This window comes from Dipodomys merriami, unplaced genomic scaffold, assembly GCF_024711535.1.
Source record: "Dipodomys merriami isolate MVZ:Mamm:240054 unplaced genomic scaffold, mDipMer1.0.p SCAF_48, whole genome shotgun sequence".
Lineage (NCBI taxonomy): Eukaryota > Metazoa > Chordata > Mammalia > Rodentia > Heteromyidae > Dipodomys > Dipodomys merriami.
Window position 1 is genome coordinate 5,429,739 of NW_027206046.1, and position 25,155 is coordinate 5,454,893.

Below are 25,155 nucleotides of genomic sequence, written 5' to 3' on the forward strand. Positions count from 1 at the left end.
AATATGCATATTTTACTTTGAAAAAGTTATAGTTACACAGGAAGTGGCAAAGACATTTTATAGAAGTCCTATGCACCCCTAATCCTTTTTCCCCAGTGGGTACATCTTTCATAATTTTAATAAAGTATCAGACCCCAAAATTTGACATTGGTATTATATTAATATGTAGTTTCTGATAGCTTTCATATTTAAGTGATAATAGCTGAATTTGTAAAATAGTTCCACAGAAAAGTGTTTTTTTTTCCAAAGTTCTATTTTTGTACAGATTTGTCATTGTTTGAACTTAGTATTTTTGTGTGTTCTCATATTAATTCATCTCTGCCTTTTCTTAAAGTTTAACTTTTGAGGTTACTTTGAAATTTGTAACATGCTGATCACACTTTTAACCAAGATTTCAGCTACGGGCTTTTTCTTCTTTTAAAAAATTGTTTAGAGTATTTGGTTTTCAGTTACTTTCTTTTTCAAAATTGTTTAGATTGGAACTCTGGTTGTATTTTCCTTGAAAGAACAAATAGTATTCATAGATTTAAAAGCCTCGGTGATAATACATTTGGTTGGTGTCTTCTACTTATGAGCAGCTCAACCTCCAGTGTGAGTCTCTGCTGTTGAAGGGAACTCCTGTGTTGCCACCTTAGTGGTTCTGACCCCTGGATGCATACTAGACTCACCTGGGGAATGGCTATACCATCCTGATGCCTGGAATCTACTCCTTGAAGAATTCAGTGGTAGATGGTGGCGCTTCAATACAAGATTTTTTTTTCTTAAGTACAGAAAGGGTTAAACATTACTAAGTTGAGGTCTTTATAATAGTAGATCTGTTGTTCAATTTCCTTTTGCAAATTCATACAGAGCTTGAATGTGTACTTAGTCTTTTATTTCTGTAATGGAGAGAATAGGTTTAATAAGTGAATATAATGTTTTTCTTTTACTTCTCTTTTGGATTCTTTTACTTCTTATCATGTAGATATTTTCAATGTATTATAAATTCACTGTCAATTTAAAGCACTTGATTTTCTAAGTGGGAAAGCAATTATTGAAGTGTACTTATTCAGGGAGGGAGGAGATAGAGCCTACATTACTTCTCCCATTCATTTGTTTCCTTTCTTTTCTACTTTTTGGTCCCTCATCTAAAAAGTGGACAAAGGGAAGGAACAGTAGATAAACAAGGCAGGACTTATGGAGTCGAGACAGGATGAAATGAAACTTGAGGACTATTTCTATCTTTTAGCAATCCATTAATACATATGAGTTCTGAAATATGGTTGTTTCAAATATGTTAAGTGTTGAAACATCTTTTTGTGGATTGTTTCATTGCTTTTCTTTAAGGAGGGTGCATTTTTATTAGCATATATTAATTGTACAAGAAGTTTTACTATGATATACATGTTATATAATATACTTTGATCATATTTACCTACTGTTTCCCTTTTTTAATATATAATTTTTTTTGGCGGGGTCCGGTTGTGGGGCCTGAACTCTGGGCCTGGGCGCTGTCCCTCAGCACTTCAGCTCAAGTCTAGCGCTCTACCACCTGAGCCACAGCACCACTTCCTGCTTTTTTCTTTTTTGCCTATGTGGTGCTGAGGAATCCAACCCAGGGCCTCATGCATGCAAGGCAAGTGCTCTACCACTGAGCCACCTTCCCAGTCCTAATATATAATTTTATTGTTACTATTATTAAAGTTTGTACAAAGAGGTTACTGTTTCATTAGTCAGCAGTGAGTACATTTCTTTTTGGACAGTGTTACCCCTTCCTTTGCTTTCTCTCAGTTTCCCCCTCCAATCTCCTACCCACAAATTGCGTAGTTCATTTTTCACATGGAAATGGTTTGATTTTTGCAATGAGATTCTAGTGACTTCTTAAAAAATGAATGTATCAGAAAAATTTTACTTGAAACATTAATTGAATGGCTGACAAAACAAAGCTTCCTCAAAATGCTATCAGTAGCACAGGTCTAAGGACATAAATTAATGGGAACTACATTAACAATGCTTGTGAGCATCATGTATGAAGGAATTGGCTGCCTTTCCACATTGATGTACTCTACATACAAGTGAAAAGAAGAGTTAGTATTGAATTAGTTTCTCATTTTTATTTTTTTTAGGTGATTCGTTCTGGACAAAAACTAAGGAAAAAGTCATCTGATACAGGAGAGAAGCGTGGAGGCTGGTTTAGTGGGTTTTGGGGGAAAAAAGAGTCTAAGAAAAAAGATGAAGAATCATTGATTCCTGAAAGTAAGTGCTAAGCTAGGTATTATTATATATTGATAAAGGAAATACAAATTATATCTTGTCTTTTTAGTATAATAAACATATAAGCAAATGTGGCAGGCTCGATACATTCCTGTGATAGACCCTTTGATTTTCTTAAGAAAAATTATTTGTGTGAAATTGAAAATGTTAAAATTTAGAGGTCTCACATTTAACATTATTCCTCACTTTTACATGAATAATCACAGTTAAGTTTTGAAATTCATAGAGAATTTAATATGCTTGTATGAGAACTAATTGCGTTAGTATTGTTTCTTACTTTTTCAAAACAGCACAAATATAAATGCATATAAGTAGTATGTTACAGGAAATTACCTCACAAATTTTGCTTTAGCATTTCTGCTAGTTTGGTTTGACTGTAAAACTGAAGCAATGATGTCTTTAAGTGATTGTTTTTTCTTCATAGCTATCGATGACCTCATGACTTCAGAGGAAAAAGATAAACTCTTCACTGCTATTGGTTACAGCGAGAGCAGCTACAACTTAACTTTACCCAAGCAGGTAGTTCTTTGGGTGGCCTTCTCTGATTCATTTCATTGTATTTTCTTGAGTGGATTTAAACAAGTCACTGACATTTTAAGTAACTAATGAAAATACGTTTTTAGATTTTGCTTTATCATTTAATTTTTAAATGCTTCCAGTCAGGACTTAGTAATTACAGTTTCCTCTTCAACTTAGTTGCTTTGGGGAATATAAGAATAACCTAACAAGTAGTTATTATATGTTAAATTGCATATTTTAAAGGTTTTATTGTACAGTTTAACTTATAGATAGAAGAGTAAATGTTTATTGATTAATTGAAAAGGGAATAGGTACGCAGTTTTTCAAGATTTAAAATACCACCATCATGGAAGTCTGTCCCTTCATTGTTTCTCCAAAGTTGACTGTTACTCTGATTTTTGTGGTAGTCATTTAAACTACAAACAATGTGATTTTATTTTTCCACGTCTTTTGTCTTACTGTAAGGAGATTTCTGAAATGCCTATTTTTTGGTGCCTGGCCTGGTGGTTGTGAAATCTACCTCTGTTGTTGCGTATGATATATTTTTCTCATATTCATTGCTTTGTAGAATTGCATCATCTGAAAATACTAGAATTTACTTATGCCCTTGTTGATAAGTTTTGGGGTTAATTCTATTTTTTTGGTTATTATATATAATACTGTTATGAAATTCCATTTCTTAGTGTTCTTAGGAAGTTTTCTGTACAGTAATTACTCATACCAGAATTGCTAGTTCATAGGATATGAACATATTTAATGTTGGATTATGTCTGTATTTAATGTTGGATTCTACTAGTTTTCCAGTGTGATAAAATATTTCCACCAATAGTATTTGGAGGGTCTCTTATCACTGTACTTGGAATTACCATTGCTTTTGTTTTTGACACAGGCTCTTGCTATGTAGCTGACGATGGCCTAGAATTCTACTATGTAGCTTACTTTGGCCCCAAACTTATGATTTCTCCTGAGTGTTGGAATTATAGTCATATGCTTCCAAATATATATATATATATATATATATATATATATATATATATATATATATATACATATATTTGTTTGTTTTTGTTTTTGAGGTTTGAGCTTAGGGCTTCCCATTTTTTCAGCACTCAGCCACTTGAGCCATGTCTCTCTTGGTATTGATATGAGGAGGACTGTGTTCCAGGGCAGAAAACTTGAGACCTTCCCTGAAAAAAACTAAAACAAAAAGGGATGGGAAAGAACAAAAAGGTTCTAGGTTGCTCCTTCTGAAGTTTTCCTTTGCTTCTAGTAGAAATGTATCTCCAGATTCCTTCTCCCTGATGGTTCTCAGTCCTCCTTCCAATTTGGACTTAGAAATTTTGGGGTGAGGGCTGGGAATATGGCTTAGTGGTAGAGTACTTTCCTAGCATGCATAAAGCCCTGAGTTCAGTTCCTCAGTACCACATAAACAGAAAAAAGCCAAAAGTGGTGCTGCAGCTCAGGTGATACAGTGCTATTCTTGAGCAAAAGAAACTTAAGGACAGTGCCCAGGCCCTGAGTTTAAGTCTTAGGACTGGCAAAAACAAACAAACAAACAAACAAACAAACCAAAAAACAAAAAATTGTGTCAGAATGTGTGTCTGTGTGTGTGGGTGTCATGTTAACTCTCCAAAGTTAACAGGCAGAGACATTCTTTATAGTTTCCTTCAGTCAGAGAACTAGTCAGAAACATAGTTTGCTTTAGTGAAAGCTACTTAGTTGAATCTCTCTGGTATAAAATGTGTTATTGTTCTTTCATTATTACCTTTAAAACAGAAGACAATTAAAGGTTTGATCTTTTGTAAATGTCCTATTTAAGAAGAGAGTTTCATCAAATTTTCTACTGTTATACATTTAGGGTAGAATCTACTATGCTCAGTTGGATCTTTTCATAATTCATCATACTTAATTAATTATTAAAGTCTCTAAACCAGCAATTTTCATTTCTTTTTTTAGTATGTTGCCCATATAATAACCCTGAAGTTAGTAAGCACCTCTGTCATAATAAGGGAAAATAAAAATATCCCGGAAATACTAAAAATCCAGATAATTGGCTTGGGTACTCAAGTGTCTCAGCGACCAGGAGCTCAAGCTATGAAGTAAGTTTTAAAACATTATTTTACTTTTTATTTTTAATTTGATTTTAGGCCAAAAATATAAAATGAAAAATACAAAAATTATAAAACTGACTAATAATAGCTCTTCTTTAATTTTTTTGTGTATGACTGGCTAGCCATTTTATATTTTCTTATTGTACATTTGTTCTGTCCCTCTTCTTTTTTTAGTGTTCATTTTTATACGTTTTTATTGTAAAGATAATGTACAGAGGGGTTACAGTTATATGAGCAAGGTAATGAGTACATTTCCTATCAAGCATTGTTACCTCCTCCTTTGTTTTCCCCTACCATCCCTTCCCTCCCACCTCCACAACTACATGCCCCCCCTCCTATATTGTAAAGTTCGTTTTCAACTTAGTGTCTTGTGCATCTCATTGTTACAGTGGGTCAACCTGTATCCCTATTTAAGCATTTTGTTTTTTCCCTTCCTCTTCCCAAATTAGAGAAGTGTATATACAAGATGCAGGGCACTGACATCAAATATAGTGAAAACGGGTTATACGGTGGGGGAGGAACATACAAAGAAACAAAAAAAAATCACATGGTACATTGTAAATACATTAGAAACAATAGCAAGAAAGATAAAACCACTTGTGTCCCTATCTTGGGGTTCATTTCACTTAACATCATCTTTTCTGGTCGTATGTACATAGCTTTTGACCTTTTCTGCTTGTCCCAGATATATACTAGTTATTGCAAATAAGGGCATGGGACCTATGTTTCTTTGGGCCTGGCTTACTTCACTTAATATAATTTTTCCAAGTCTTTCCATTTCCTAACAAATGGGGCAATGTCATTCTTTCTGATAGAGGCATAGAATTCCATTGTATATGTGTGTGTGTGCATATGTATATATATATATATATATATATATATATATATATATATATATATATATATATACACATGCACACACCATATTTTCTTGATCCATTCATCTACTGAGGGGCATCTGGGTTGGTTCCATACCTGAGCTATGGTAAACAATTTGCAATAAACATAGTTGTGCTGGTAGCTTTAGTATGGTCTTGGTGTGATCCTTTGGGTAAATGCCCAAAAGTGGGATTGCTGGGTCATACACCATACACTTAACTCTATGTGTAGTCTTTTGAGGAACCTCCATACTACTTTCCAAATGCAGTAGAGTTCCCTTCTGGCCATGTCCCCTCCAGCATCTGTTGATTATAGCCATTTTAACTGGGGTGAGGTGGAATCTCAATGTTGTTTTGATTTGCATTTCTTTTATGACTAGAGAGGTTGAGCATTTCTTCATATGTCTATTGGCCATTCTTATTTCCTCTTCAGAGAAGTTTCTCTTTAAGTCTTTAGCCCACTTATTTATTGGGCAATTGTTTCTTTGAGGATTTGTTGTTGGGGGATTTAATTTTCTATCCCTCTTCTTTACTTCACAGCATTTTTTTGGGCTGGTATTTTATTTATAGCCTTCATATTGTGAAAGTATGCATGTATACTCTTAAGTTTTTGTTTCCAAAGAGTTTGTGTTGTAGTTGATAAGAGAGGATATGCAGAAAATTAATCATTTCACAACTGTCTAACATTGGACAGCTAAAGTAGGGAAGGGCTATGATGAAATATGGCTTTGTTGGTACTTCACAGCTCAGTTGTGTGAGAGAGTAACCAAGGCAGGAGGAAGCTTAAGCTAAGTGGAAAGCACTGGGCAAAACAGGGATGAGAGGTAGAAGGGGTTGAGAGTGGTTTAGGGAACAGGAGATGTGTTCAAAGGAAAGTTTGTGGTTTAACCCATTATATTACAATGTATCTGATTGTATCCTTTTTCTTCATTGGCTTGTAGGGTAGAAGCAAAACTAGAGCACTGGTATATAACTGGTCTGAGGCAACAAGATATTGTACCATCCCTTGTGGCTTCAATTGGTGACACTGCATCATCCTTGCTTAACATTGAGTTTGAAACCAATCCAGAGAACAGTCCTGCTGATCAGACTCTAATTGTTCAATCTCAGCCTGTGGAGGTCATCTATGATGCTGTAAGTACAAGGAGAAAGTGACTCTTAAAACTACCTGTATTCTCATGTATGGTATTCCTTTTCCTTGTTTATCTTTAACATGAGCTAAAAGATAATAATATTTCTAACAAGCTTTTCTTCTTTAAAAAGCACGACCCAGTTTGCAGTTACTTTACTTTTTTAATGTGCACTAGGAAGAGATGTTCTGTCATAAGATTGTCTCTACAAGTAAAAATTTACAAGTTTTCCATACTGAAAAATCCATGTTTGGTGTATCACCTGTTCCTAAGTAGCTCACATTGAATACTCAAGATTCCTTATTTTCATTTTGCTTTTGATGTTTGAGATGATGTTAAAGAGCCTTAGGAAGGACAAACAAATTTCAGATGCTTACATGGTCATGTAGGTGTTGCTGAAAATGCTGGCTCAAATTCTGAATCCTCTGCTTTGCATTTTATTCAGCCTGTCTTCACCTTCATCCACCATTAACAAGGTGGCCTTGCTTACTACTCACTGCCTCAGTTATAGCTGGCCTCACCTTGGGGTGTGTTTTTTGTTTTTTAATTTTTTTATTGTTTTTATAAAGGTGATGTACAGAAGTGTTACAGTTTCATAAGTCAGATAATGATTACATTTCTTTTTGGATAGTGTCACTCCTCTCATGTGTTTTCACTTTCAGTCAGCTGGGTTCATGGTGTGTGGGGTAGGTATTATGTAAAGAACGAGAAATCACATATTCTCTAGTATGAAAGACAAAACTTACGTTGTGGTAAAATGCACAAATCAAAATTTATCATGTTTAGCAATTTTAAGTATATGGATTGGTAGTTTTAGTATAATCACACTGTTATACAACTAATTTCCAGAACTTTTTTCATCTTGCAAAATTTGATTTTTTTATATTTTTTATATTTAAGTTTTATATATAGGTAAGAGTAAATAGCTTTCTTTTTATTTCTTTTCTAAACTTCAAAGGATGAGATAGTCCAATTGTTACTGAAAAGTGTAATTTTACCCTCTGACTAACTCAAGGTTAAAACTAGAAGTAATGTTCGATGCTGTTCCACATGCACTGTAGAATGTATTTGCCTCAGTATTGACATGTATACATTGGTTGCCTCTCCAGTGGGCTTATATGGCTTTTCCTTTCTCAAGATTTTCTCACTCTGATAGAGGCAGTAAAACAAAATATCTTGGGTTTCTTAGTTCAGAGCCAAACCTATTTAGAATATGAACCCTTAAAATTTATAATATAGAAAGGATCATGCATGCCTTTTTATATTTTGAAATTCTTTTGTAGAAAACCATCAATGCAGTGGTTGAATTCTTTCAATCAAATAAAGGGTTGGATCTAGAACAAATAACATCAGCTACTTTAACAAAGCTGGAAGAAATTAAAGAGAAAACAGCTACAGGTAAAGAATTTGAGTGTTTAAGCATCAATTAAACTTTAAATATGTTATCTATTGCAAAAGTTTTATTTAAAGCAATATAGATTCTTTTTTTTCCCTCTCTGTTTTAAACTTGGGCAGCACCCCATAGTAGCATTGGCTTACATAAAATCGAATATCCTTGCTAGACTGAATGACAAAGAGGGTGCAAATAATTCTACCTGTGTCACATTCATGTGCCTTGAATGAGATTGATTGAGGAGGAATGCAGAGCCCAGTTCTTTAGAAGCTGGAATACTGTGTGGCCCTAGTTTTAAAGATAGGTGTTTATGTATAATGTAGCCTCCGAATGCCAGCCAACTGTTTTTTGTTTTTTTTTTCCCTAATGTAGTTGCTTAATGAGGGAAAAAATCATTCCTTCCCTAAATAAAATACTTTCCTGTATTATGTTATCATCTGATTGCTTTTCATTGATTTTTATGCAGTTTTCATTTCATGATAATTAAGAATGCTGAATTAATTTAATTTGTGATATGAGATGACATTCTTTCATATTTTTTCAAATAAAATTCTTAAAAAGTCTGGGCACTGGTGGTTCATGACTGTAATTCTAGCTACTTCAGGAGACTGAGATCTGAGAATTATTATTTGAAGTCAGCTCAGACAGGAGAGTCTGTGAGACATATCTTCAATTAACCATTAAAAAACCAAAAGTGGAGCTGTGGCTCAAAGGCAGAGTTCTAGCTCTGAGCAAAAAAGCTCAGAAACAGCATCTAAGCCTGAGTTCAAGCCCCAGTGCTGGTGTGTGTACACACACACACACTCTCTCTCTCTCTCTCTCTCTCTCTCTCTCTCTCTCTCTCTCTCTCTCTCTCTCTCTCTCTCTCTATTTGTTAATGTATGAGGGCATATTTCAATATGACCATCTATCTAATCTTTCTTTTTCTTTTTAATTTGGCCTTCTGTAGGGCTCACGCACATGATTGAAACTCGAAAAGTCCTTGATTTAAGGATAAACCTAAAACCTTCTTATCTAATAATTCCACAGACAGGTTTTCACCATGAAAAGTCAGATCTTCTTATTTTAGATTTTGGTACATTTGAGGTAAGTATATATGCATTTTTGTGTACCCATCTTTAATCCATTTGGTAGCTAGGTATCTGGTAACTGTTTATTTTTTCCCCCTCATAATTAAAAAATACCCTAGATTTATGTTCAAGGCCAGCTTAGTATATTTCTTATATGTTGTATGGCTATTAACGTAACAAAAATACACCAGAATTTTCTGTAATGGTAGGTGATTTGACATTGATTACTTCGGTCTTTTCCTAGTTGGACAGAAGCAGTTTTAGTTTTCATGGTTTACAGAGTTTATTTATCCAGCTTCATTTGATGCTTACATTTTTGACAATAGAAAACTATATAAATATGAATATTCACACATATACATATATATATATATATATATATATATATATATATATATATATATATATATATACATGTTTTATCATCAGTGTCTAGAATAAGAGAAATCTTGGATTTTGAATTTTGACTTTTCTTGGAACTCAAGCCTTGGTGAAAGGTAAAGATTTCCAAAAAGTGAATCTGTATTCCATTGTGAAGTGGATAAAGGAGATAAAATTAGAATCAGATGTTTTCATGGCATAGTGGAAAAAGGATCTAAGCTCTGCTGTTCATGGAGAAGAGTACAATATCGGAAGTAGGAGACCTGAGCCATAAGTGGCAATGTCTGCTGAGGGCCAGGAAGAGGAAAAGTTACATTTCTAGACAGGTTGAGGCAGATAGCTAGTTAATCAGTGAAAATGTGCTCAATACCTATTTGTCTAATGTAATAGAGCTGTATAGTAGAGTACTGTACTCACAGTAAACTATTTACATACTCAATAAATTAAGCACAATATGTATTCATAAAGAATATTTTTCTCACTTGAGTTGGGTTTTCAGAAAAGGCAACTTAAGTATGTTGATATTAATGCTTTTCTCTTACAAAAAAAATTTCCCCTCCATTTTAGCTCAACAGTAAAGATCAGGGTGTACAGAAGACTACTAATTCATCTCTGGAGGAAATAATGGATAAAGCTTATGATAAGTTTGATGTAGAAATCAAGAGTGTGCAGCTACTTTTTGCAAGAGCAGGTAAACCACTAGTTACCTTTGCAGATGTTCAGCTTAGACTGAGTAGCTTTGGTAACATATGTATATCAACTCTGATAGCTGTTTCACTTATGTATCTTGCTAGTTACTTTAAAAAACTAAATATAAGCTTTTCAAATCATTATTATAGTTATATACAGAAAGGGAAATTTACCTAGTCATTTATGGTATCTAACACCATTTGAACTTAAGCCTTTTTATGGCATATGTCTTTTTAACAATGAAACTTTTGAGAACACAAAACAGAAGTTGCAGTTAGTGCAGGTTCCTTTGTGTAGATACCTGAGAAAAAGAGATCTATAAAATAGTATAGGTCAGGCTTCCCTAATCCAAAAGGCTTAAACTTGAAATTTGCCAAAATTCATAACTTTTTGAATATTAATATATTCATCTGATCTTTTCTGACAGGTACTGTCAAAATGTAGATACACTAGATACACTTCATAAAATTACTTTCAAGCTGGCCACTGGTGGACTTTTGTGCCTGTAATCCTAGATACTCAGGAGGCTGAGATCTGAGGATTGTAGTTCAAAGCCAGACCAGGCAGGAAAATGAGAAACTCTTTATCTCCTATAAACTACTCAGTAAATGTCAGAATTGATACTATGGCTCAAGTGGTGAAATGCTAGCCTTGAGCAGAAGTTCTGGGACAGCACTCAGGCCCTGAGTTCAATCCCCAAGACTGATACAACAACAAAAAAATTACTTTCAAGATAAATATATACTATACATGAAACACAAATGACTTTTGTGTTCTGACTTAGGTTTTATCCCCAATACATCTCATCATATGTATCTAAGTGTTCTCAAATCCAAAATACAAGACAGGCAGCTCTGGTCTTAAAATATCATTGAAGAAATGATATTCTACCTGTAGGTACACTATTAAAAAAACTTAAATATAATTTATTTTCTAAAAGCTTTGGTGCATTTATTATTTAAGTATAAATTTTTGGTTTCTTATACTTCTCTAGTTTCTAGAAGCAATATTAACTACCTTTGAAAATATTTATATATATCTGAATATATATTTATTAAATATTTATTATATATACATATACACTCAAAGATATTTAATAAATTACACATATTCAGTGACATATATTACTGGGTATGCCTTTATTATATATACATCAAAGATATTTAATGTATATTTAATTATGTGTATATGTATACAAATATGTATTTATTAAAATGTGAAGGTGGAATTTTCTGTTAATGTCTGTATACTTGGAGCCTATTAATTGTAGGGAAGTAATTACACACCATTAAACCTGCCTTTTGTTGTGTATATACTTACAAAGATTTACAAGATGATCAGACATTTCTGTGAATAAAGATCTTCATAAAATTATGTTCTGTTAGCCACTGGGAAATCAACCATTAGTATCTTATTTTTTGAAGAATAATACTACTGAACAGTTTTGTCATAAAATCTTTCCTGATAAAGTTAATGTTCTTAAAATTATGTGCTAAGCTAGTACAATTATGCTTAGTAGGAACATAAACCTCTTCTTTTCCTTTTGTTCTGCCTCTTCCCCCTTTCTCTGTAATCATCCCCTTGATCACTGATTAAGGAATTGACATAATAAGTTCCATTTTTCCCCCTATGTTTGTTTTGAAATACACGATTTTATCATTTATATGTTCTTCAAATAGCTAGATTATTAAATTTATGAAAAGTAATGTTGGTAATCGTAGAGTCTGTAACTATTTTCTATTAACAGTGAGTGTTCTTTTGTAGAATATCAGACAAATTTTTTAAAAGCTGCTTCATATTCAAATTTCTTTTTAAAGAGGAAAACTGGAGAAAGTACCGATTTCAGCATCCATCAACTATGCATATATTGCAACCCATGGATATTCATGTTGAGTTGGCCAAGGCAATGGTAGAAAAAGACATTAGAATGGCCAGGTAATGTATTCATTTCTTTTGCATTAGAAATCAAAAATGTAAAAATTTGCATCTATTACTGAATTTTAAGGACGCAATATATAGTCATAATGTATTTTTAGATTTAAAGTATCAGGAGGACTTCCTTTGATGCATGTGAGAATTTCTGATCGGAAGATGAAAGATGTGCTGTGTTTAATTAACAGTATACCTTTGCCACAGAAATCATCTGCCTCTTCTCCAGAGAGACAGGTAAATGAATGTAATAGAAATGTCAAGTATTTCTCTTTTTCAGAAAGCTACAGTTTTAGAGTAGTTTTGGAAGATTTTGTTTTAAAGGCAAGCTTTGTAACCAAAGGGACCAAAAATGAAAGGAAATTGCTTTCAAATTTGTAAACTGTACTTTATATCAAAGTAGAAATACAAACCTTTAGAGTAAAATTGCAAAATAGTTCTATATAATTTTAATTTGAATATTGTTTATATCATAAAAATGTTTTGCTTCCATTTTTAAATGAAATGAGAGGGTCACTGATGGTGATACCATTTTTCATGGTATTGCCTGTGATAAGTTCTTTTATATTGTTACCTACAACAGTTACAAGATATGCAATGATGAATGAGACTTAGCTACTAGACTTGTACATCCTTGCATATTTATAAATGTAATCTTTAAATTTTTACAAATTTCATTTGACTATTGATACTCTGTTAGATTTGTGGATAGTGTATGTATCTTTTCATCTCTCTTTATTCTCTATTTTCAGTCTCGTGTGTGTATATATATGTATATACATTATTCCTGTGAAATTAGTATTTTTAGGAAAGCTTTTTAATCTTGCTAGGTTTCCTCAATTCCTGTTATTTCTGTTGGGACGAAAGGTCTACTTAACACCTCACTTTTGCTAGATGGCCTAGAATCAGGTAAGGAATGTAAAATTTTGTTCCTCTGTTAAATCGAGCCAATTGATTATGATATAGAGAGATAATTTTCAGCAAATTAAAAAATTCTGAAAACATAGTGATTTACTGTTTCTGATTCTAATTGTGCTACTTACTACTCAGCTAAACAGTGTGATTTTAAGTCATTTTTTATGCTGAAATATCTTACTGGAGAAATAAAAAATGTGTGTATATTTGTATTTTCTAACTAGCAGTACATAAGATTTTTAAGCTACTGTTTGCTTTTATATCTTTCTTTTTTCAGATGCTTTGTTTATTTAAAAGATAATATTTCACAACAGAAAAGCATACCAATTCAAACATCAAACTGTTCATTTGGAAATATCTAAATTTATTTGGACATTCAGTGTTTCACAGAACAAATTTGAAAGTTTAGCTCGAACTAAAGAGTAACTGTAAGACTTTGTGAGAAAAAATATTCAAATGATATGCAAACAGTGGGTTTTTGTTCTCGTGTTGCTCCCATTTCTAGGTGATCTTTTTAACTAGCTTAGTCTAGCTGATTTCACAAAGTAATCTCACACTAGAATATAAACTTCATAAAATCAAGACCAAGGAGCAAACCTGGCTAGGGTGATAGTCTTAAGTGGCTGATATGTCCTATCACATGGTAGCTGAAACCCAGTAGGTGTTTTATTGAATAGTAAGTGAATAAGGAAAAAAAAGAAGCACTGAAGAAATGATAATAGCATCATTTGATTTTAAATTTTATTCTTATATGCTAGGTAGTTTCACTTTGAGACTTTAAAAAAAATTCCAATTATTTTAAAGCTGAATATTTATACCTAAAAATGAGTTTTGTTAGGTTAAGGTTTGAATGTTTCTCCTCTAAGTTTTCAATAGTTGTCTCAGGTCAAATGAACATCTTTTCCTTTAGAGTCTGAAGATGAGTATTTTGATGCTGAAGATGGAGACTCACAGACTGTTAAAAGTACAAAAGGGTCAGAAATAAAGAAGGCTGCAGAGATTCCAAATGAGGAACTCATTAATCTTCTTCTCAAGTTTGAAATTACAGAAGTATGTTCATTTTTTGTCTATAAATATGTTCTTCTTCACTATTTTAGGCTATACCTAAACTTCAAGAATATTAAAATATACTTCATCTCCCCTGTGTATATTTATGTAAACATATAATGTACATTCATATATATATATATATATATATATATATATATACACACACACACACACACACACATAGTCAAAACCTTGAAATACTACTTTTAAGAATCTAATATAAGAATGATTGGTAGTGCATCTATTGTGGAAGAATTCAACTGTTTTGAGTTGTTTTTGGGTTTTTCTATTATGTTTATTTTTTTCATTTCACTATTGATATTAGTATTAGACATTAACTTTTTTGCTTCTATTTTTGAGGATTTTTTCTTATCGGCTCATGCTTGTAATCCTAGCTATTCAGGAGGCTGAGATCTGAGGATCCAGGTTCAAAGCCAGCCCTAGCAGGAAAGTCCATTAGATTCTTATCTCCAAGTAACCACCAGAAGTGGCACTGTGGCAGAGCACTCACCTTGAGAAGAGCTTAGGGATAGCACTCAGGACCCCAGTTCAAGACCAATGACTGACAAAAAAAAGTCATGTAGAAGAAGAGACTTCGAAAGATGTTCACAGTATATAATTGAGGTGAAAAAGAGATGATAAAACCACGGGCATTATGATTCAATTTAAAATTAAACATTATATATATATATACATATATATATATATATATATATAAAGAGAGAGAGATACACACATATTCTTTGATAGTGCTCATCTCTGGGTTGGTAGAAGGAGTGTTTTTCATTTTGCCTTTTTGATTTTCCACATACTCCACATTTTATAATGAATTTGTATTACTTTGATAATGAAGCACAAATGATACAAAGTAGAGAAGTTTCTTATTAACTATATACCAAGGTGAAAACTATTCTAAAATACCAGAAATGTTAGGTTTGTCTGTAATCCCAGTAATTTAGGAGGTGGAGATCCAGAATTCTAGAAGATGAAGATGAAAATTTTTGTTATTTATAACAAAGACTCAGATTTCTCAACTTTTCATTGGCTGTGATCTTCTTTTAGGTAATCTTGGAATTTACGAAACAACAGAAAGAAGAAGAAACAATTCTAGTATTTAATGTTGCTCAGTTAGGAACAGAGGCTACAGTGAGAACTTTTGACTTAACTGCAGTGTCGTATTTAAAGAAAATCAGTTTGGATTACCATGAAATTCAAGGTAATAGCTATAAAAAATAAAAATAAAAGCCAATAATAAAAGTAGCAGTTTTGAATAATAGCAAACATTGTTCTAAAAATTTATGAGTAGTAACTCAATTCTTACACCAATGCTGTGAGGTGTAGGTAGTGGTAGTATCTCATAAGTAACTAAGGCACAGATTGATTATGTAATTTACTCTTGGTTAACAACTAATAAGTGGTGAATTATGATTAACATCCTAGTAGTCTGGCCTGAGGATCTAATGTTCACAACTCTTGTGATCTCTTGCCTCAGAGTCCACATAAATCCCCTTGAAATAGAAAGTATCTATCCCATTTTACAAAGAAAGCCTGAATAATGTATTGATTGTCATGTATCAAACGAATACCTTGATCTTTATACTAACTAGTGTTTATATATCACAAGAAGTACTTTTTCTTTTTCTTTTTTTGTTGGTTGTGGATCTTGAACTCTGGACCTAGGCGCTGTCCCTGAGTCTTCAACTCAAGGCGAGTGCTCTACCACTTGAGCCACATTGCCAATTTCAGTGTTCTCAGATCTCACCTCTTGAGTAGCTAGGATTATAGGTGTGAGCCACCAGCGCCCAGCTAAGAAGTGCTTTTTATAAAAATAAAATTGGTAGTATTCAAGTTAATCTTTTAAGAGCTTTTACAGTTTACTCATTTTAAGATCTATGTGCTCAGATATTTGAGGCATGAAAGATAGATTAATTTGTATAATTAAAATCCATTTATAATTTGTCTAATGCTTTAAGTCAAATATGAAGACCTGTATTTTGTATTAAAAATAACCTTTTTAACATGTGCATTACAGAAAACATATAAGAAGCAAAGAACAAAGTATTACTGTCACAAGCAGTTTATAAGTTTTTTAATAGGAGAGAAGTAATGTCTTACATTATTAACTTTTGGTAGACAGCTTGTTAAGCTATAATTTACATTACTGTTTTGGAGGAAAGATATAGATAATAAATTTTAGGGTGTTTTTCTTTAAGGAAATTTAAACCTTGGAGCTCAAGGGAAAATTCTGACATGCCTCAGAAGCAGGGGTTGTAAAACTAAACACAGTCAAAGATTGGTGAGATGATGAAATAGTCACTTGTCCCCTACACAGCTTTTAGAGGCACATTTGCACGAGACATAGAGGACAGTGGGAATGCCATTTGTTTTTAGCTACAGCGTAAGTGTAAGTTCATAAAACTTGAGATTACATCAGGATGTTCGAAATTATTCCAATCTAACTTCCTTGCTATATAAAAATCAATTAAATGCTGGGCACTGGTAGCTCATGCCTGTCATCATGGCTCCTCAGGAAGATGAGATCTGAGGATTGTGGTTCTAAGCCAGCCCAGGCAGGAAAGTCCATGAGACTATTATTTCCAAAAATCTACTAAAAAGCTAGAAGTAGAACTGTGACTCAAGTAGTAGAGTGCTGGCCTTGGGCAAAACTAGCACCAAGGCCCAGGCACTGAGTTCAAGTGCCTGGACTGGCACTTGAACTTTTGATATGGAGAGATAGATAAACTAAAATTCCTATATCTTGATTGTTATGTCTGTATACCATTTCACTGTCATATACATACATAGATGGTCCTAAAATATCTAGAAGTTTTGATTAAATTTAACACAGATATGCAATCTAATGGAAATAAATATGTGTATTTTTAATTAGGTTAGGTAAGGTAAGGGATGGGTTAGTGCTTAATAGCCATGAAAGTATGGACATACATTCTTTAAAGCTTAATTAGCAGTTTTTAGAAAGTAAAAGACATGTAGAAAGTACTTAAATTTTTAAAGAGCAATTTATTTGAAAACCTTGTTCCCTTCTTTTCTTTAATCTAGGATCCAGAAAGAAGCCCATTCATTTGATTAGCTCTTCTGACAAACCTGGATTAGATCTTTTAAAAGTAGAATATATTAAGGTAAGAGTCATTGGGTAATTGTGTCCTTGTTGTATACACCAAACTATACCCCTGGAAAGAAAAAGATGATCATATATAGGTTATTAATGATTCTAAACATGCTGTAGTTTTTAATTACCAAGGTATCTATTGTTTATTTTTCCATTTGTATGCTTTGTTTTTCACTGAAGCCATTAAGCTTCTTATCATTACCTTTGGAAGTCTGGTATGAAGTAGGTGCTTCTGCTATGCTTTGGTGCATACTCACAAGTCTACAGTTGTTGTATCTTTAGGTGATACTTGACTGAGTCTACTACATGAAAAGAAAAGCAAAATTGGATTGGGTTTAGAAGAGAAATACATTTATAGCTAAATGTAAATAAATACATTTTAGGTAAAGGCTTTAATCACTTTGGTTTTAATTCCTTCTTTTGAACTTTTTTTGTTTTCAGGCTGATAAGAATGGACCTAGTTTTCAAACTACTTTTGAAAAAACTGAACAGACATTTAAGGTAAGAAAAAAATGTATTAAAAGAACATGAAAAGAATGTTAGGACCATTATTGTAGCTTTAGGAGAGAAGAAACTCATATGGATTTTTTTTCGATTTTTTTTGTCGGTTGTGGGTCCTGAACTCTAAGCTTGGACACTGTCCCTCAGCTCTTTTTTTTTTAATTTAATTTAATTTAATTTTATTTTATTTGTGAACATACTGTACGGAGGGGTTACAATTACATGGGCAGGATAATGCGTACATTTCTTACCAAGCATTGCAGCCTCCTCCTTTGGTTTACCCTTCACATCCCTTCCCAGCCTCCCCCCTCCCCCCCAATCCCAATCCTTCTCCTTCCCCCCTTCCCCCCTCCCCCCCCCCCCACACCGACGTTGTAAAGCTCGTTTTGGACATAACAACTTGTACTTCTCATTGTTGCAACAGGTCCACCTGTATCCTTAAACAACTGGTTTTTCCCCATCTCCTCCACAAGTTATACTGACATCAAATATAGTGAAAGCAGGGGTTATACTGTGGTGTCCCTCAGCTCTTTAGCTCAAGGCTAGTGCTCTACCACTCGAGCCACAGCGCCATTTCCGGCTTTTTCTGCTTATATGGTGCTGAGGAATGGAACCCAGGACCTCATGCATGCAAGGCAAGCACTCTACTACTGAGCCACCTTCCCAGCTCATAAGGATATTTTTTATGTTTAAACCTTGCGAATATCACACCTAGAATAATTTTTAGACCTTGTTTTAGCATATAGTGGTTCTGGAGTTTCTTGTTCTGACCTGTATGTTTTACATAATCATGATAAATCATCCAGTGAAGCTCTAAGAAGCCATACTGTGTGTTGAATATTGGCATGACCAAGTGAAGCACATTATTGATACCATGCCCATTTTTCTTGTGAAGTAGAGTTAGTAGAGTATTGTGATACTTTCTTGTATCCCCAAGTTTGTGCCATTTGCTGCATACCTACGAGCACTGTGGGCCTTTCTCTCGTCTCTCCTTTTTCCTCCTCCAACTGGTAGAAAGCAATGACTTGAGCCTGACTGGCAGTGTATTGGGTTTATTGTAAAGATTATAGTTTACGTTTACCATGGAGGACTAATTTTCTTTTCAAAACATTTTCAGGTGGCCTTTTCATCTTTAAATTTATTGCTACAAACACAAGCTCTTCTCTCCTCCCTTAACTACCTGACCACCATTATTCCATCAGATGGTCAGAACATGGAAGCTGCCAAGGAAGTACAGAGTTCAGCTGATAAGCAAACAAATTTGCCTCTGCAGAAAGGTATGTGTGTCAGTTTGTCAGTGTTCTATCACTGTGACACATTCCTGAGGATAATGACTTAAAGGAGGAGGGATTGCTTTTTGGCTCAGTTTCAGAGGTTTTAGTCCATGGTCATTTGGCTTTGTTGCTTCTGGTGGGGAGCATGTGGTGGAGCAGAGTGGTTCAACTCATGGCAGACAGGTGGCAGAAAGAAAGGGACAAAAGACAAGACATGCCCTTCATAGACGTGACCCTATAGTGACCCATCTTCTCAACTAGGCTCCAACTACTGAGTACCACCTCCCAATAATGTTATCAGATTACTAATGGATCAATCTATTGATGAACACAGAGTCCTCATTATTCAGTCACTTCTCCAAAGCCCCATCATTTGGCAACCAAGCCTTTACATATGAGCCTTTAGAGGGTGTTTCGGATTCAAACTATAACAATATGGAAAAGACTTTTGTGTTTCCTTTAGCCAGGATTATAGAACTTCAGAGCTATGTGAAGAATTTAGAGATCAGCTAATTCAATCACTTAGGTGAAATTTTTTCTCTGTCCACTTCCATCTGGAATATATAAGGCAAATAGAATAGGACTTAGATAATCCCATCATTTAAAGGGCTGAGTTAGATGTTGAGTTTGAGGCCATGCTGGACTGCATACTGAGAACTTACCTCAAAAAGAAAATAAAACAACCCTCTCTACACACAAACAACTTTAGGCAAATATAATCGTGTGTGTGTGTGTGTGTGTGTGTGTGTGTGTGTGTGTGTGTGTGTGTGTGTGTGTGTGTGTGTGTGTGTGTGTGTGTGTGTGTGTGTGTGTGTGTGTGTGTGTGTGTGTGTGTGTGTGTGTGGCGCGTGTGCACACTGGTTGTGGGACTTGAACTCAGGGTCTGAGTGCTGTCCTGAGTGCTAGCCTTTGTGCTCAAGGCTAGTGCTCTACAACTTGAGCCATAGCTTCCTCCTTCCAGCTTTTGTGGCACTTAATTGGAGCTAAGAGTCTCAAAGGCTTTCCTGCCCAGGCTGGCTTGGAACCATGATCCTGAGGTCTCAGCTTTCTAAGTAGCTAGGATTATAGGTGTGACCTACTAGTACCCAGGCCCCATTACTGTCGTTTTAAGAAAATATTTGTTTTTGTTTTATTTTGGTGGTGGGTATGGACATTGTGTGAAGAGTAGAAGACCTATATTTGTATCGAGCTCTTCCTCTCCTCTCAGACTTCTGCAGGGGCTCTGATGGGGGTTAATCTTTGAGGAAATGAAGACCCACATTACAGGGGTTCAAGGATAGGAAGCATCTAATTGTCCCAAAAGCTCAAAAAGAACTGTTTACATTAGAAATAACTGTTCATATTATGACTGCTACTTAAACTATGTTTAAGTAGCACATTATTTAACATCTTTGAATTTCAGCATCTGTACCTTATTTCGTTTTTTCCTTTAAAATACAAAAGCAACATCAGTTAAGAAACAATTAAAATGGACCCTAGGATATAAAAAGCAAAAGAAGTATTTGAAGTCTAAGAATTCAAGAATTTGTATATATACACAATCAAATTGGGGTTCACTTACATTGGGAAGAAGCCTTCAGAGAATCTACTGTGATAGAATTCTTTGTTTTATTTTTAGTGATGGTATCCTCTCAAGATAGTGACATTATTGGCTTTAGATTGTTTGCCAAGTTGAATGCTTTCTGTGTCACTGTTTGTGATGAGAAGATTAATATTGCTGAAATCAAGATACAAGGTAACTCACAGCATTTAAAATTTGTTAAATAAGTTTGTTTTTTAAATGCTAGAAAATATACAAATAGAGGGTTCTATGCTGTGAAAACAGCTGGCAGTTGGTATGGAACACTTGATGGGCTGAGAGAACTGTTGGTTTAGAGTTCAGGAGAAGGCCTACATATTCATAGACCTTATTCAAGCATATTCACTTGACTCTCACTGGGGCTTAACTATATATTTCATTTCTTATATTTATACATTCTCAATATGTAATTGTACAGCTGAATATTCTGTTTATCTTTATGCCAGGGATTGAATCTTGTGCATTCTAGGCAAGCTCCCTAGCATTTAGATGCATCCTCAGCCCTGAAAGCTGAACGTGAAAGCTGAAGAAGAAAACTCATGAGCCCATTATGTTCTTCTAGGGAAAAGCTGCTAAAACACATCTGAGCTTCTTTCTGGCCCTTATTTTTATTAGCTTATTATAATATGGTAAATAATAGGATCAATGAAGTTTTGTGAGAAACTAGAAAGCTAGTTTTCTGTTTTTCTTGGTCCTTTCCAAACTGCTAATCTGAATTTGGTCTTTGTTGCCTCCATATAAAATGACTGATTATATGCTACAGGATTTATTTTTTTTATACCTACTCATCTTTTTGCACTAGACATTCTTTTTGCAAGAGGACTGAAGATTCAGAAAATTATTATTATTTTTTTTGGGTCAGTCATGGGGCCTGAACCTGGGCCTGGGCGCTGTCCCTCAGCTCTTCAGCTCAAGGCTAGCGCTCTACCACTTGAGCCACAGTGCCACTTGCGGCTTTTTTCTTTTTTTTGCTTATGTGGTGCTGGGGAATCGAACCCAGGGCCTCAGGCATGCAAGGCAAGCGCTCTACCACTGAGCCACCTTCCCAGCCCCAGAAAATTATTTTAAATAAGTTTATAGTTTGGATTTAACAAAACTGAAACTACCTGATATCATAACTTATTTATCAGGTGGGAATTAGACATTGCTAAATTAAAAACAACAAAGTAATAGGAAGAAATTGGTTATGTATGCTGAAGCTACAGAAATCATAATGATGCATTCTTTTTCCAGGCCTCAATTCCTCCCTTTCTCTTCAGTCAAGGAAGCAATCACTTTTTGCCAGACTGGAAAATATTATTGTCACAGATGTTGATCCAAAGACAGTTCATAAAAAAGTAGGTAATAGCATATAGATAGTAAATACCTTTGGGTGATTGCATGAGATTCTATTTTTAAGGTATATTCAGTTTTAAAAGATTATTTAAATACATGTCAATAAAGTATTTGTTCTATCAGATGAAAAATATAACCCTTTGTTTCTAAATGGGACTCATTACATTGAATAGAGGACATTCAAATCTCTGTCTTTCAGGCTGTATCAATAGTGGGAAATGAAGTTTTTCGCTTTAACTTGGATTTGTATCCAGATGCCACTGCAGGAGATTCCTACACTGACATGTCCAAAGTGGATGGTGTGGTGTCGTTGAATGTTGGCTGTATTCAGATCATCTATCTTCATAAATTCCTTACTTCTCTTTTGGTAAAATCCCTATATATTGATTTTTCAACTTTGAAGCAAATAAGTCCAATAAACATGATTGCAAATGTCATAAACTTTGTTTTTAGATAGGGATTATTTTGATTGTATATAGTAAATTTTTGACTGAATTTTTGACTGATTCAGTTGAAATCTGAATCATTTAGTGATTTTTTTTTTTTGGTTGGTTGTGGGGCTTGAACTCTGGGCCTAGTCACTGCCCCTCAGCTCTTCACCTCAAGGCGAGCCCTCTACCACTTGAGCCACAGCTCCACTTACAGGTTTCTGGTGGTTAATTGGAGATGAGAGTCTCATGGACTTTTCCTGCTTGGGCTGGTTTTGAACCTCGATTCTCATATCTCAGTCTCCTGAGTAGCTAAGATTACAGGTGTGAACCACCAGCGCCCAACGCATTTATTGATTTTTGTCTAGGACTGAAATTATTTTTGCTAGATTATATTGAGCCCAAATTCTTGTGTACCAGAATCATTGAAATTTTTTTCCCCTCTGCTCTGATCTTTAGCAGTATGACATTAACACTTGCCACGTAGCTCATAAATATGGACAGATTATCAGTAATTGCTTTCTGACACTAGAACAAGGAGGCTAAACTACAAGTTCAGGTTGAAAAGGTTAGCAGGTACATAAAAAGAAGTTGGAAATGTTAACAGGTGTGTAAAAAGAAGTTGGTGTTACTGATGTGCCTGTTTCTACTTAAATTTTTCCTTTTACTCTTTGTGTGACCTCAGAACTTCCTGAACAATTTCCAGACAGCCAAAGAGGCTCTGAGTGCTGCCACTGCACAGGCTGCAGAGAAGGCTGCCACCAGTGTGAGGGACCTCACACAGAGGAGTTTCCGTGTCTCTGTAAATATTGATTTGAAAGCACCAGTGATCATCATTCCACAGTCTTCTCTTTCAAACAACGCTGTGGTGGTAGATCTTGGACTAATCCGAGTTCAAAACCAGTTCAGTCTGGTGTCTGGTGAAGACTCTTTAAATCCTCCAGTAATTGATAGAATGGATGTACAGCTCACAAAACTTAAGCTTTCGAGGTATGTTAATTCTACACCGTGGATTTAAGTATTCCTTTTTACCATGAACTTTTATGACCATTGAAATTTATACTCAGTATACTTCTGTTATACAGGACTGTTAATAATTGTATGAATGTTTCATTTTGGGAAATTTCAAATTACAGAAAAATTACAGAAATAGTTCTGCAGTCTTTCATGTAGATTGACCTTCATATATGCATCCTTCATATGAAATCACTTTGCCTTTTTATAATACTTTTTTGGGGATGAGTCTCATATCCTAGAACTTCTTATGTTGCTTAGGATGGTCTCAAATTTGTGATCCTCATGCTTTATTCTCCTAAGGGCTGGGATTATAGAAGAGCACAATGATACCCAACTGTATTTGCTTTATTCAATCCATATATTATTATTATTATTATTTTCATTTTTGTCCAGGCCTAGGGCTTGAACTCAGGGCCTGGGCTTTGTCCCTAAGCCTCATTGTGCTCAAGCCTAGCCCTCTACCACTTGAGCCACAGCACTACTCCCAGCTTTTTCTTTGTATGTAGTACTGAGGAATTGAACCCAGGGCTTCATGCATGCTGGGCCTGCACTCTACCACTAAGCCATATTCCTAGCCCTCCATATATGTTATTTTAAACATTTTTGCTTGATTGTTTAACAGTAGTCATCTTTGATATTTCACCTCTCAATACTTTAGCATGCATCTTCTAAATTCATACTCTTATATTATCTATGATGTAAATGTGAAATTCTGAAAGTTTAGTATTGGTATGCTATCTAGTACATAGTCATTGTTTATGTTGTCCCAGATGTGTCCATTCTAGTAATTTTCTCCATTACACTTGGCATTTGTTTAGATTGACTGCTCCTAAGGAGATTCTGTACTAATAGACACTTACCTTGGGGTAGTTCTTCAGCCTCTCTGTACCTGTCCTGATGATGGTGGTTTGGAGAGCATAGTCTGGTTGTTCTACAGAACAACTATCAGTTTCAGAGTGACCCCTCATGGTTCAGTTGAGCTTAGACATATTTTGGTAGGAACATCACTGTAAGTAACATTGTGTCCTCAGTGCTCACATGATATGGGACATGAAGAAACAGAAAGATTTATGCATCATTTTCTTTTTTTCCCATATATATTTTTATTGTAATAATACTGTACAGAGGGGTTACAGTTACATGAGTAGGATAATGAGTACATTTCCTATCGAGCATTGTTTCTTCCACCTTTGTTTTTCTCCTACCATTCCTTCTTCCCCTAACTTCTCTCCCCCACCCAAGTTGTAAAGTTCATTTTCAACATAGTGTCTTGTACATCTCTTTGTTACAATGGGTCAACCTGTATCCTTGTTTCAGCATTTTTTATTTCCCTTCCCCTCTCCAAATTAGAAAAATGTATAATTAAGCATCATTTTCTGTTGTATCAAATGAGATATAATTATGTAGGATAAAAATGAAAGGACTATAAGCCAGATCAGTAAAGTAATTCTGGAGAAACACTTTATTAAAAACCTTGAACTGCTGCTGGCATTCACTTTGATAATATTTTCCTTACCATTGATTCTCAGTCATAGTACCAATTAATAATCTTTGTGTGTTTCATTTTGGGGG

General features: G+C 34.5%; 1 protein-coding gene across 4 annotated transcripts in view; it reads left to right on the top strand.

The window, feature by feature from the left end:
* Nucleotides 1-25,155, top strand: part of Vps13c (vacuolar protein sorting 13 homolog C) — a 147,548-nt gene that overhangs the window by 42,305 nt on the left and 80,088 nt on the right. For all 4 annotated transcript variants that reach the window (XM_069995258.1, XM_069995260.1, XM_069995261.1 and 1 more), the window contains 19 exons: nt 2,106-2,235; nt 2,678-2,772; nt 4,729-4,871; nt 6,703-6,895; nt 8,175-8,289; nt 9,234-9,370; nt 10,303-10,426; nt 12,243-12,360; nt 12,462-12,591; nt 13,185-13,263; nt 14,180-14,319; nt 15,382-15,535; nt 17,380-17,459; nt 17,891-17,950; nt 19,068-19,227; nt 20,843-20,959; nt 22,037-22,140; nt 22,338-22,505; nt 23,252-23,556. In XM_069995258.1, the coding sequence (XP_069851359.1) occupies nt 2,106-2,235; nt 2,678-2,772; nt 4,729-4,871; nt 6,703-6,895; nt 8,175-8,289; nt 9,234-9,370; nt 10,303-10,426; nt 12,243-12,360; nt 12,462-12,591; nt 13,185-13,263; nt 14,180-14,319; nt 15,382-15,535; nt 17,380-17,459; nt 17,891-17,950; nt 19,068-19,227; nt 20,843-20,959; nt 22,037-22,140; nt 22,338-22,505; nt 23,252-23,556 (2,552 nt within the window). The remainder of the gene's footprint in view (nt 1-2,105; nt 2,236-2,677; nt 2,773-4,728; nt 4,872-6,702; nt 6,896-8,174; nt 8,290-9,233; nt 9,371-10,302; nt 10,427-12,242; nt 12,361-12,461; nt 12,592-13,184; nt 13,264-14,179; nt 14,320-15,381; nt 15,536-17,379; nt 17,460-17,890; nt 17,951-19,067; nt 19,228-20,842; nt 20,960-22,036; nt 22,141-22,337; nt 22,506-23,251; nt 23,557-25,155) is intronic.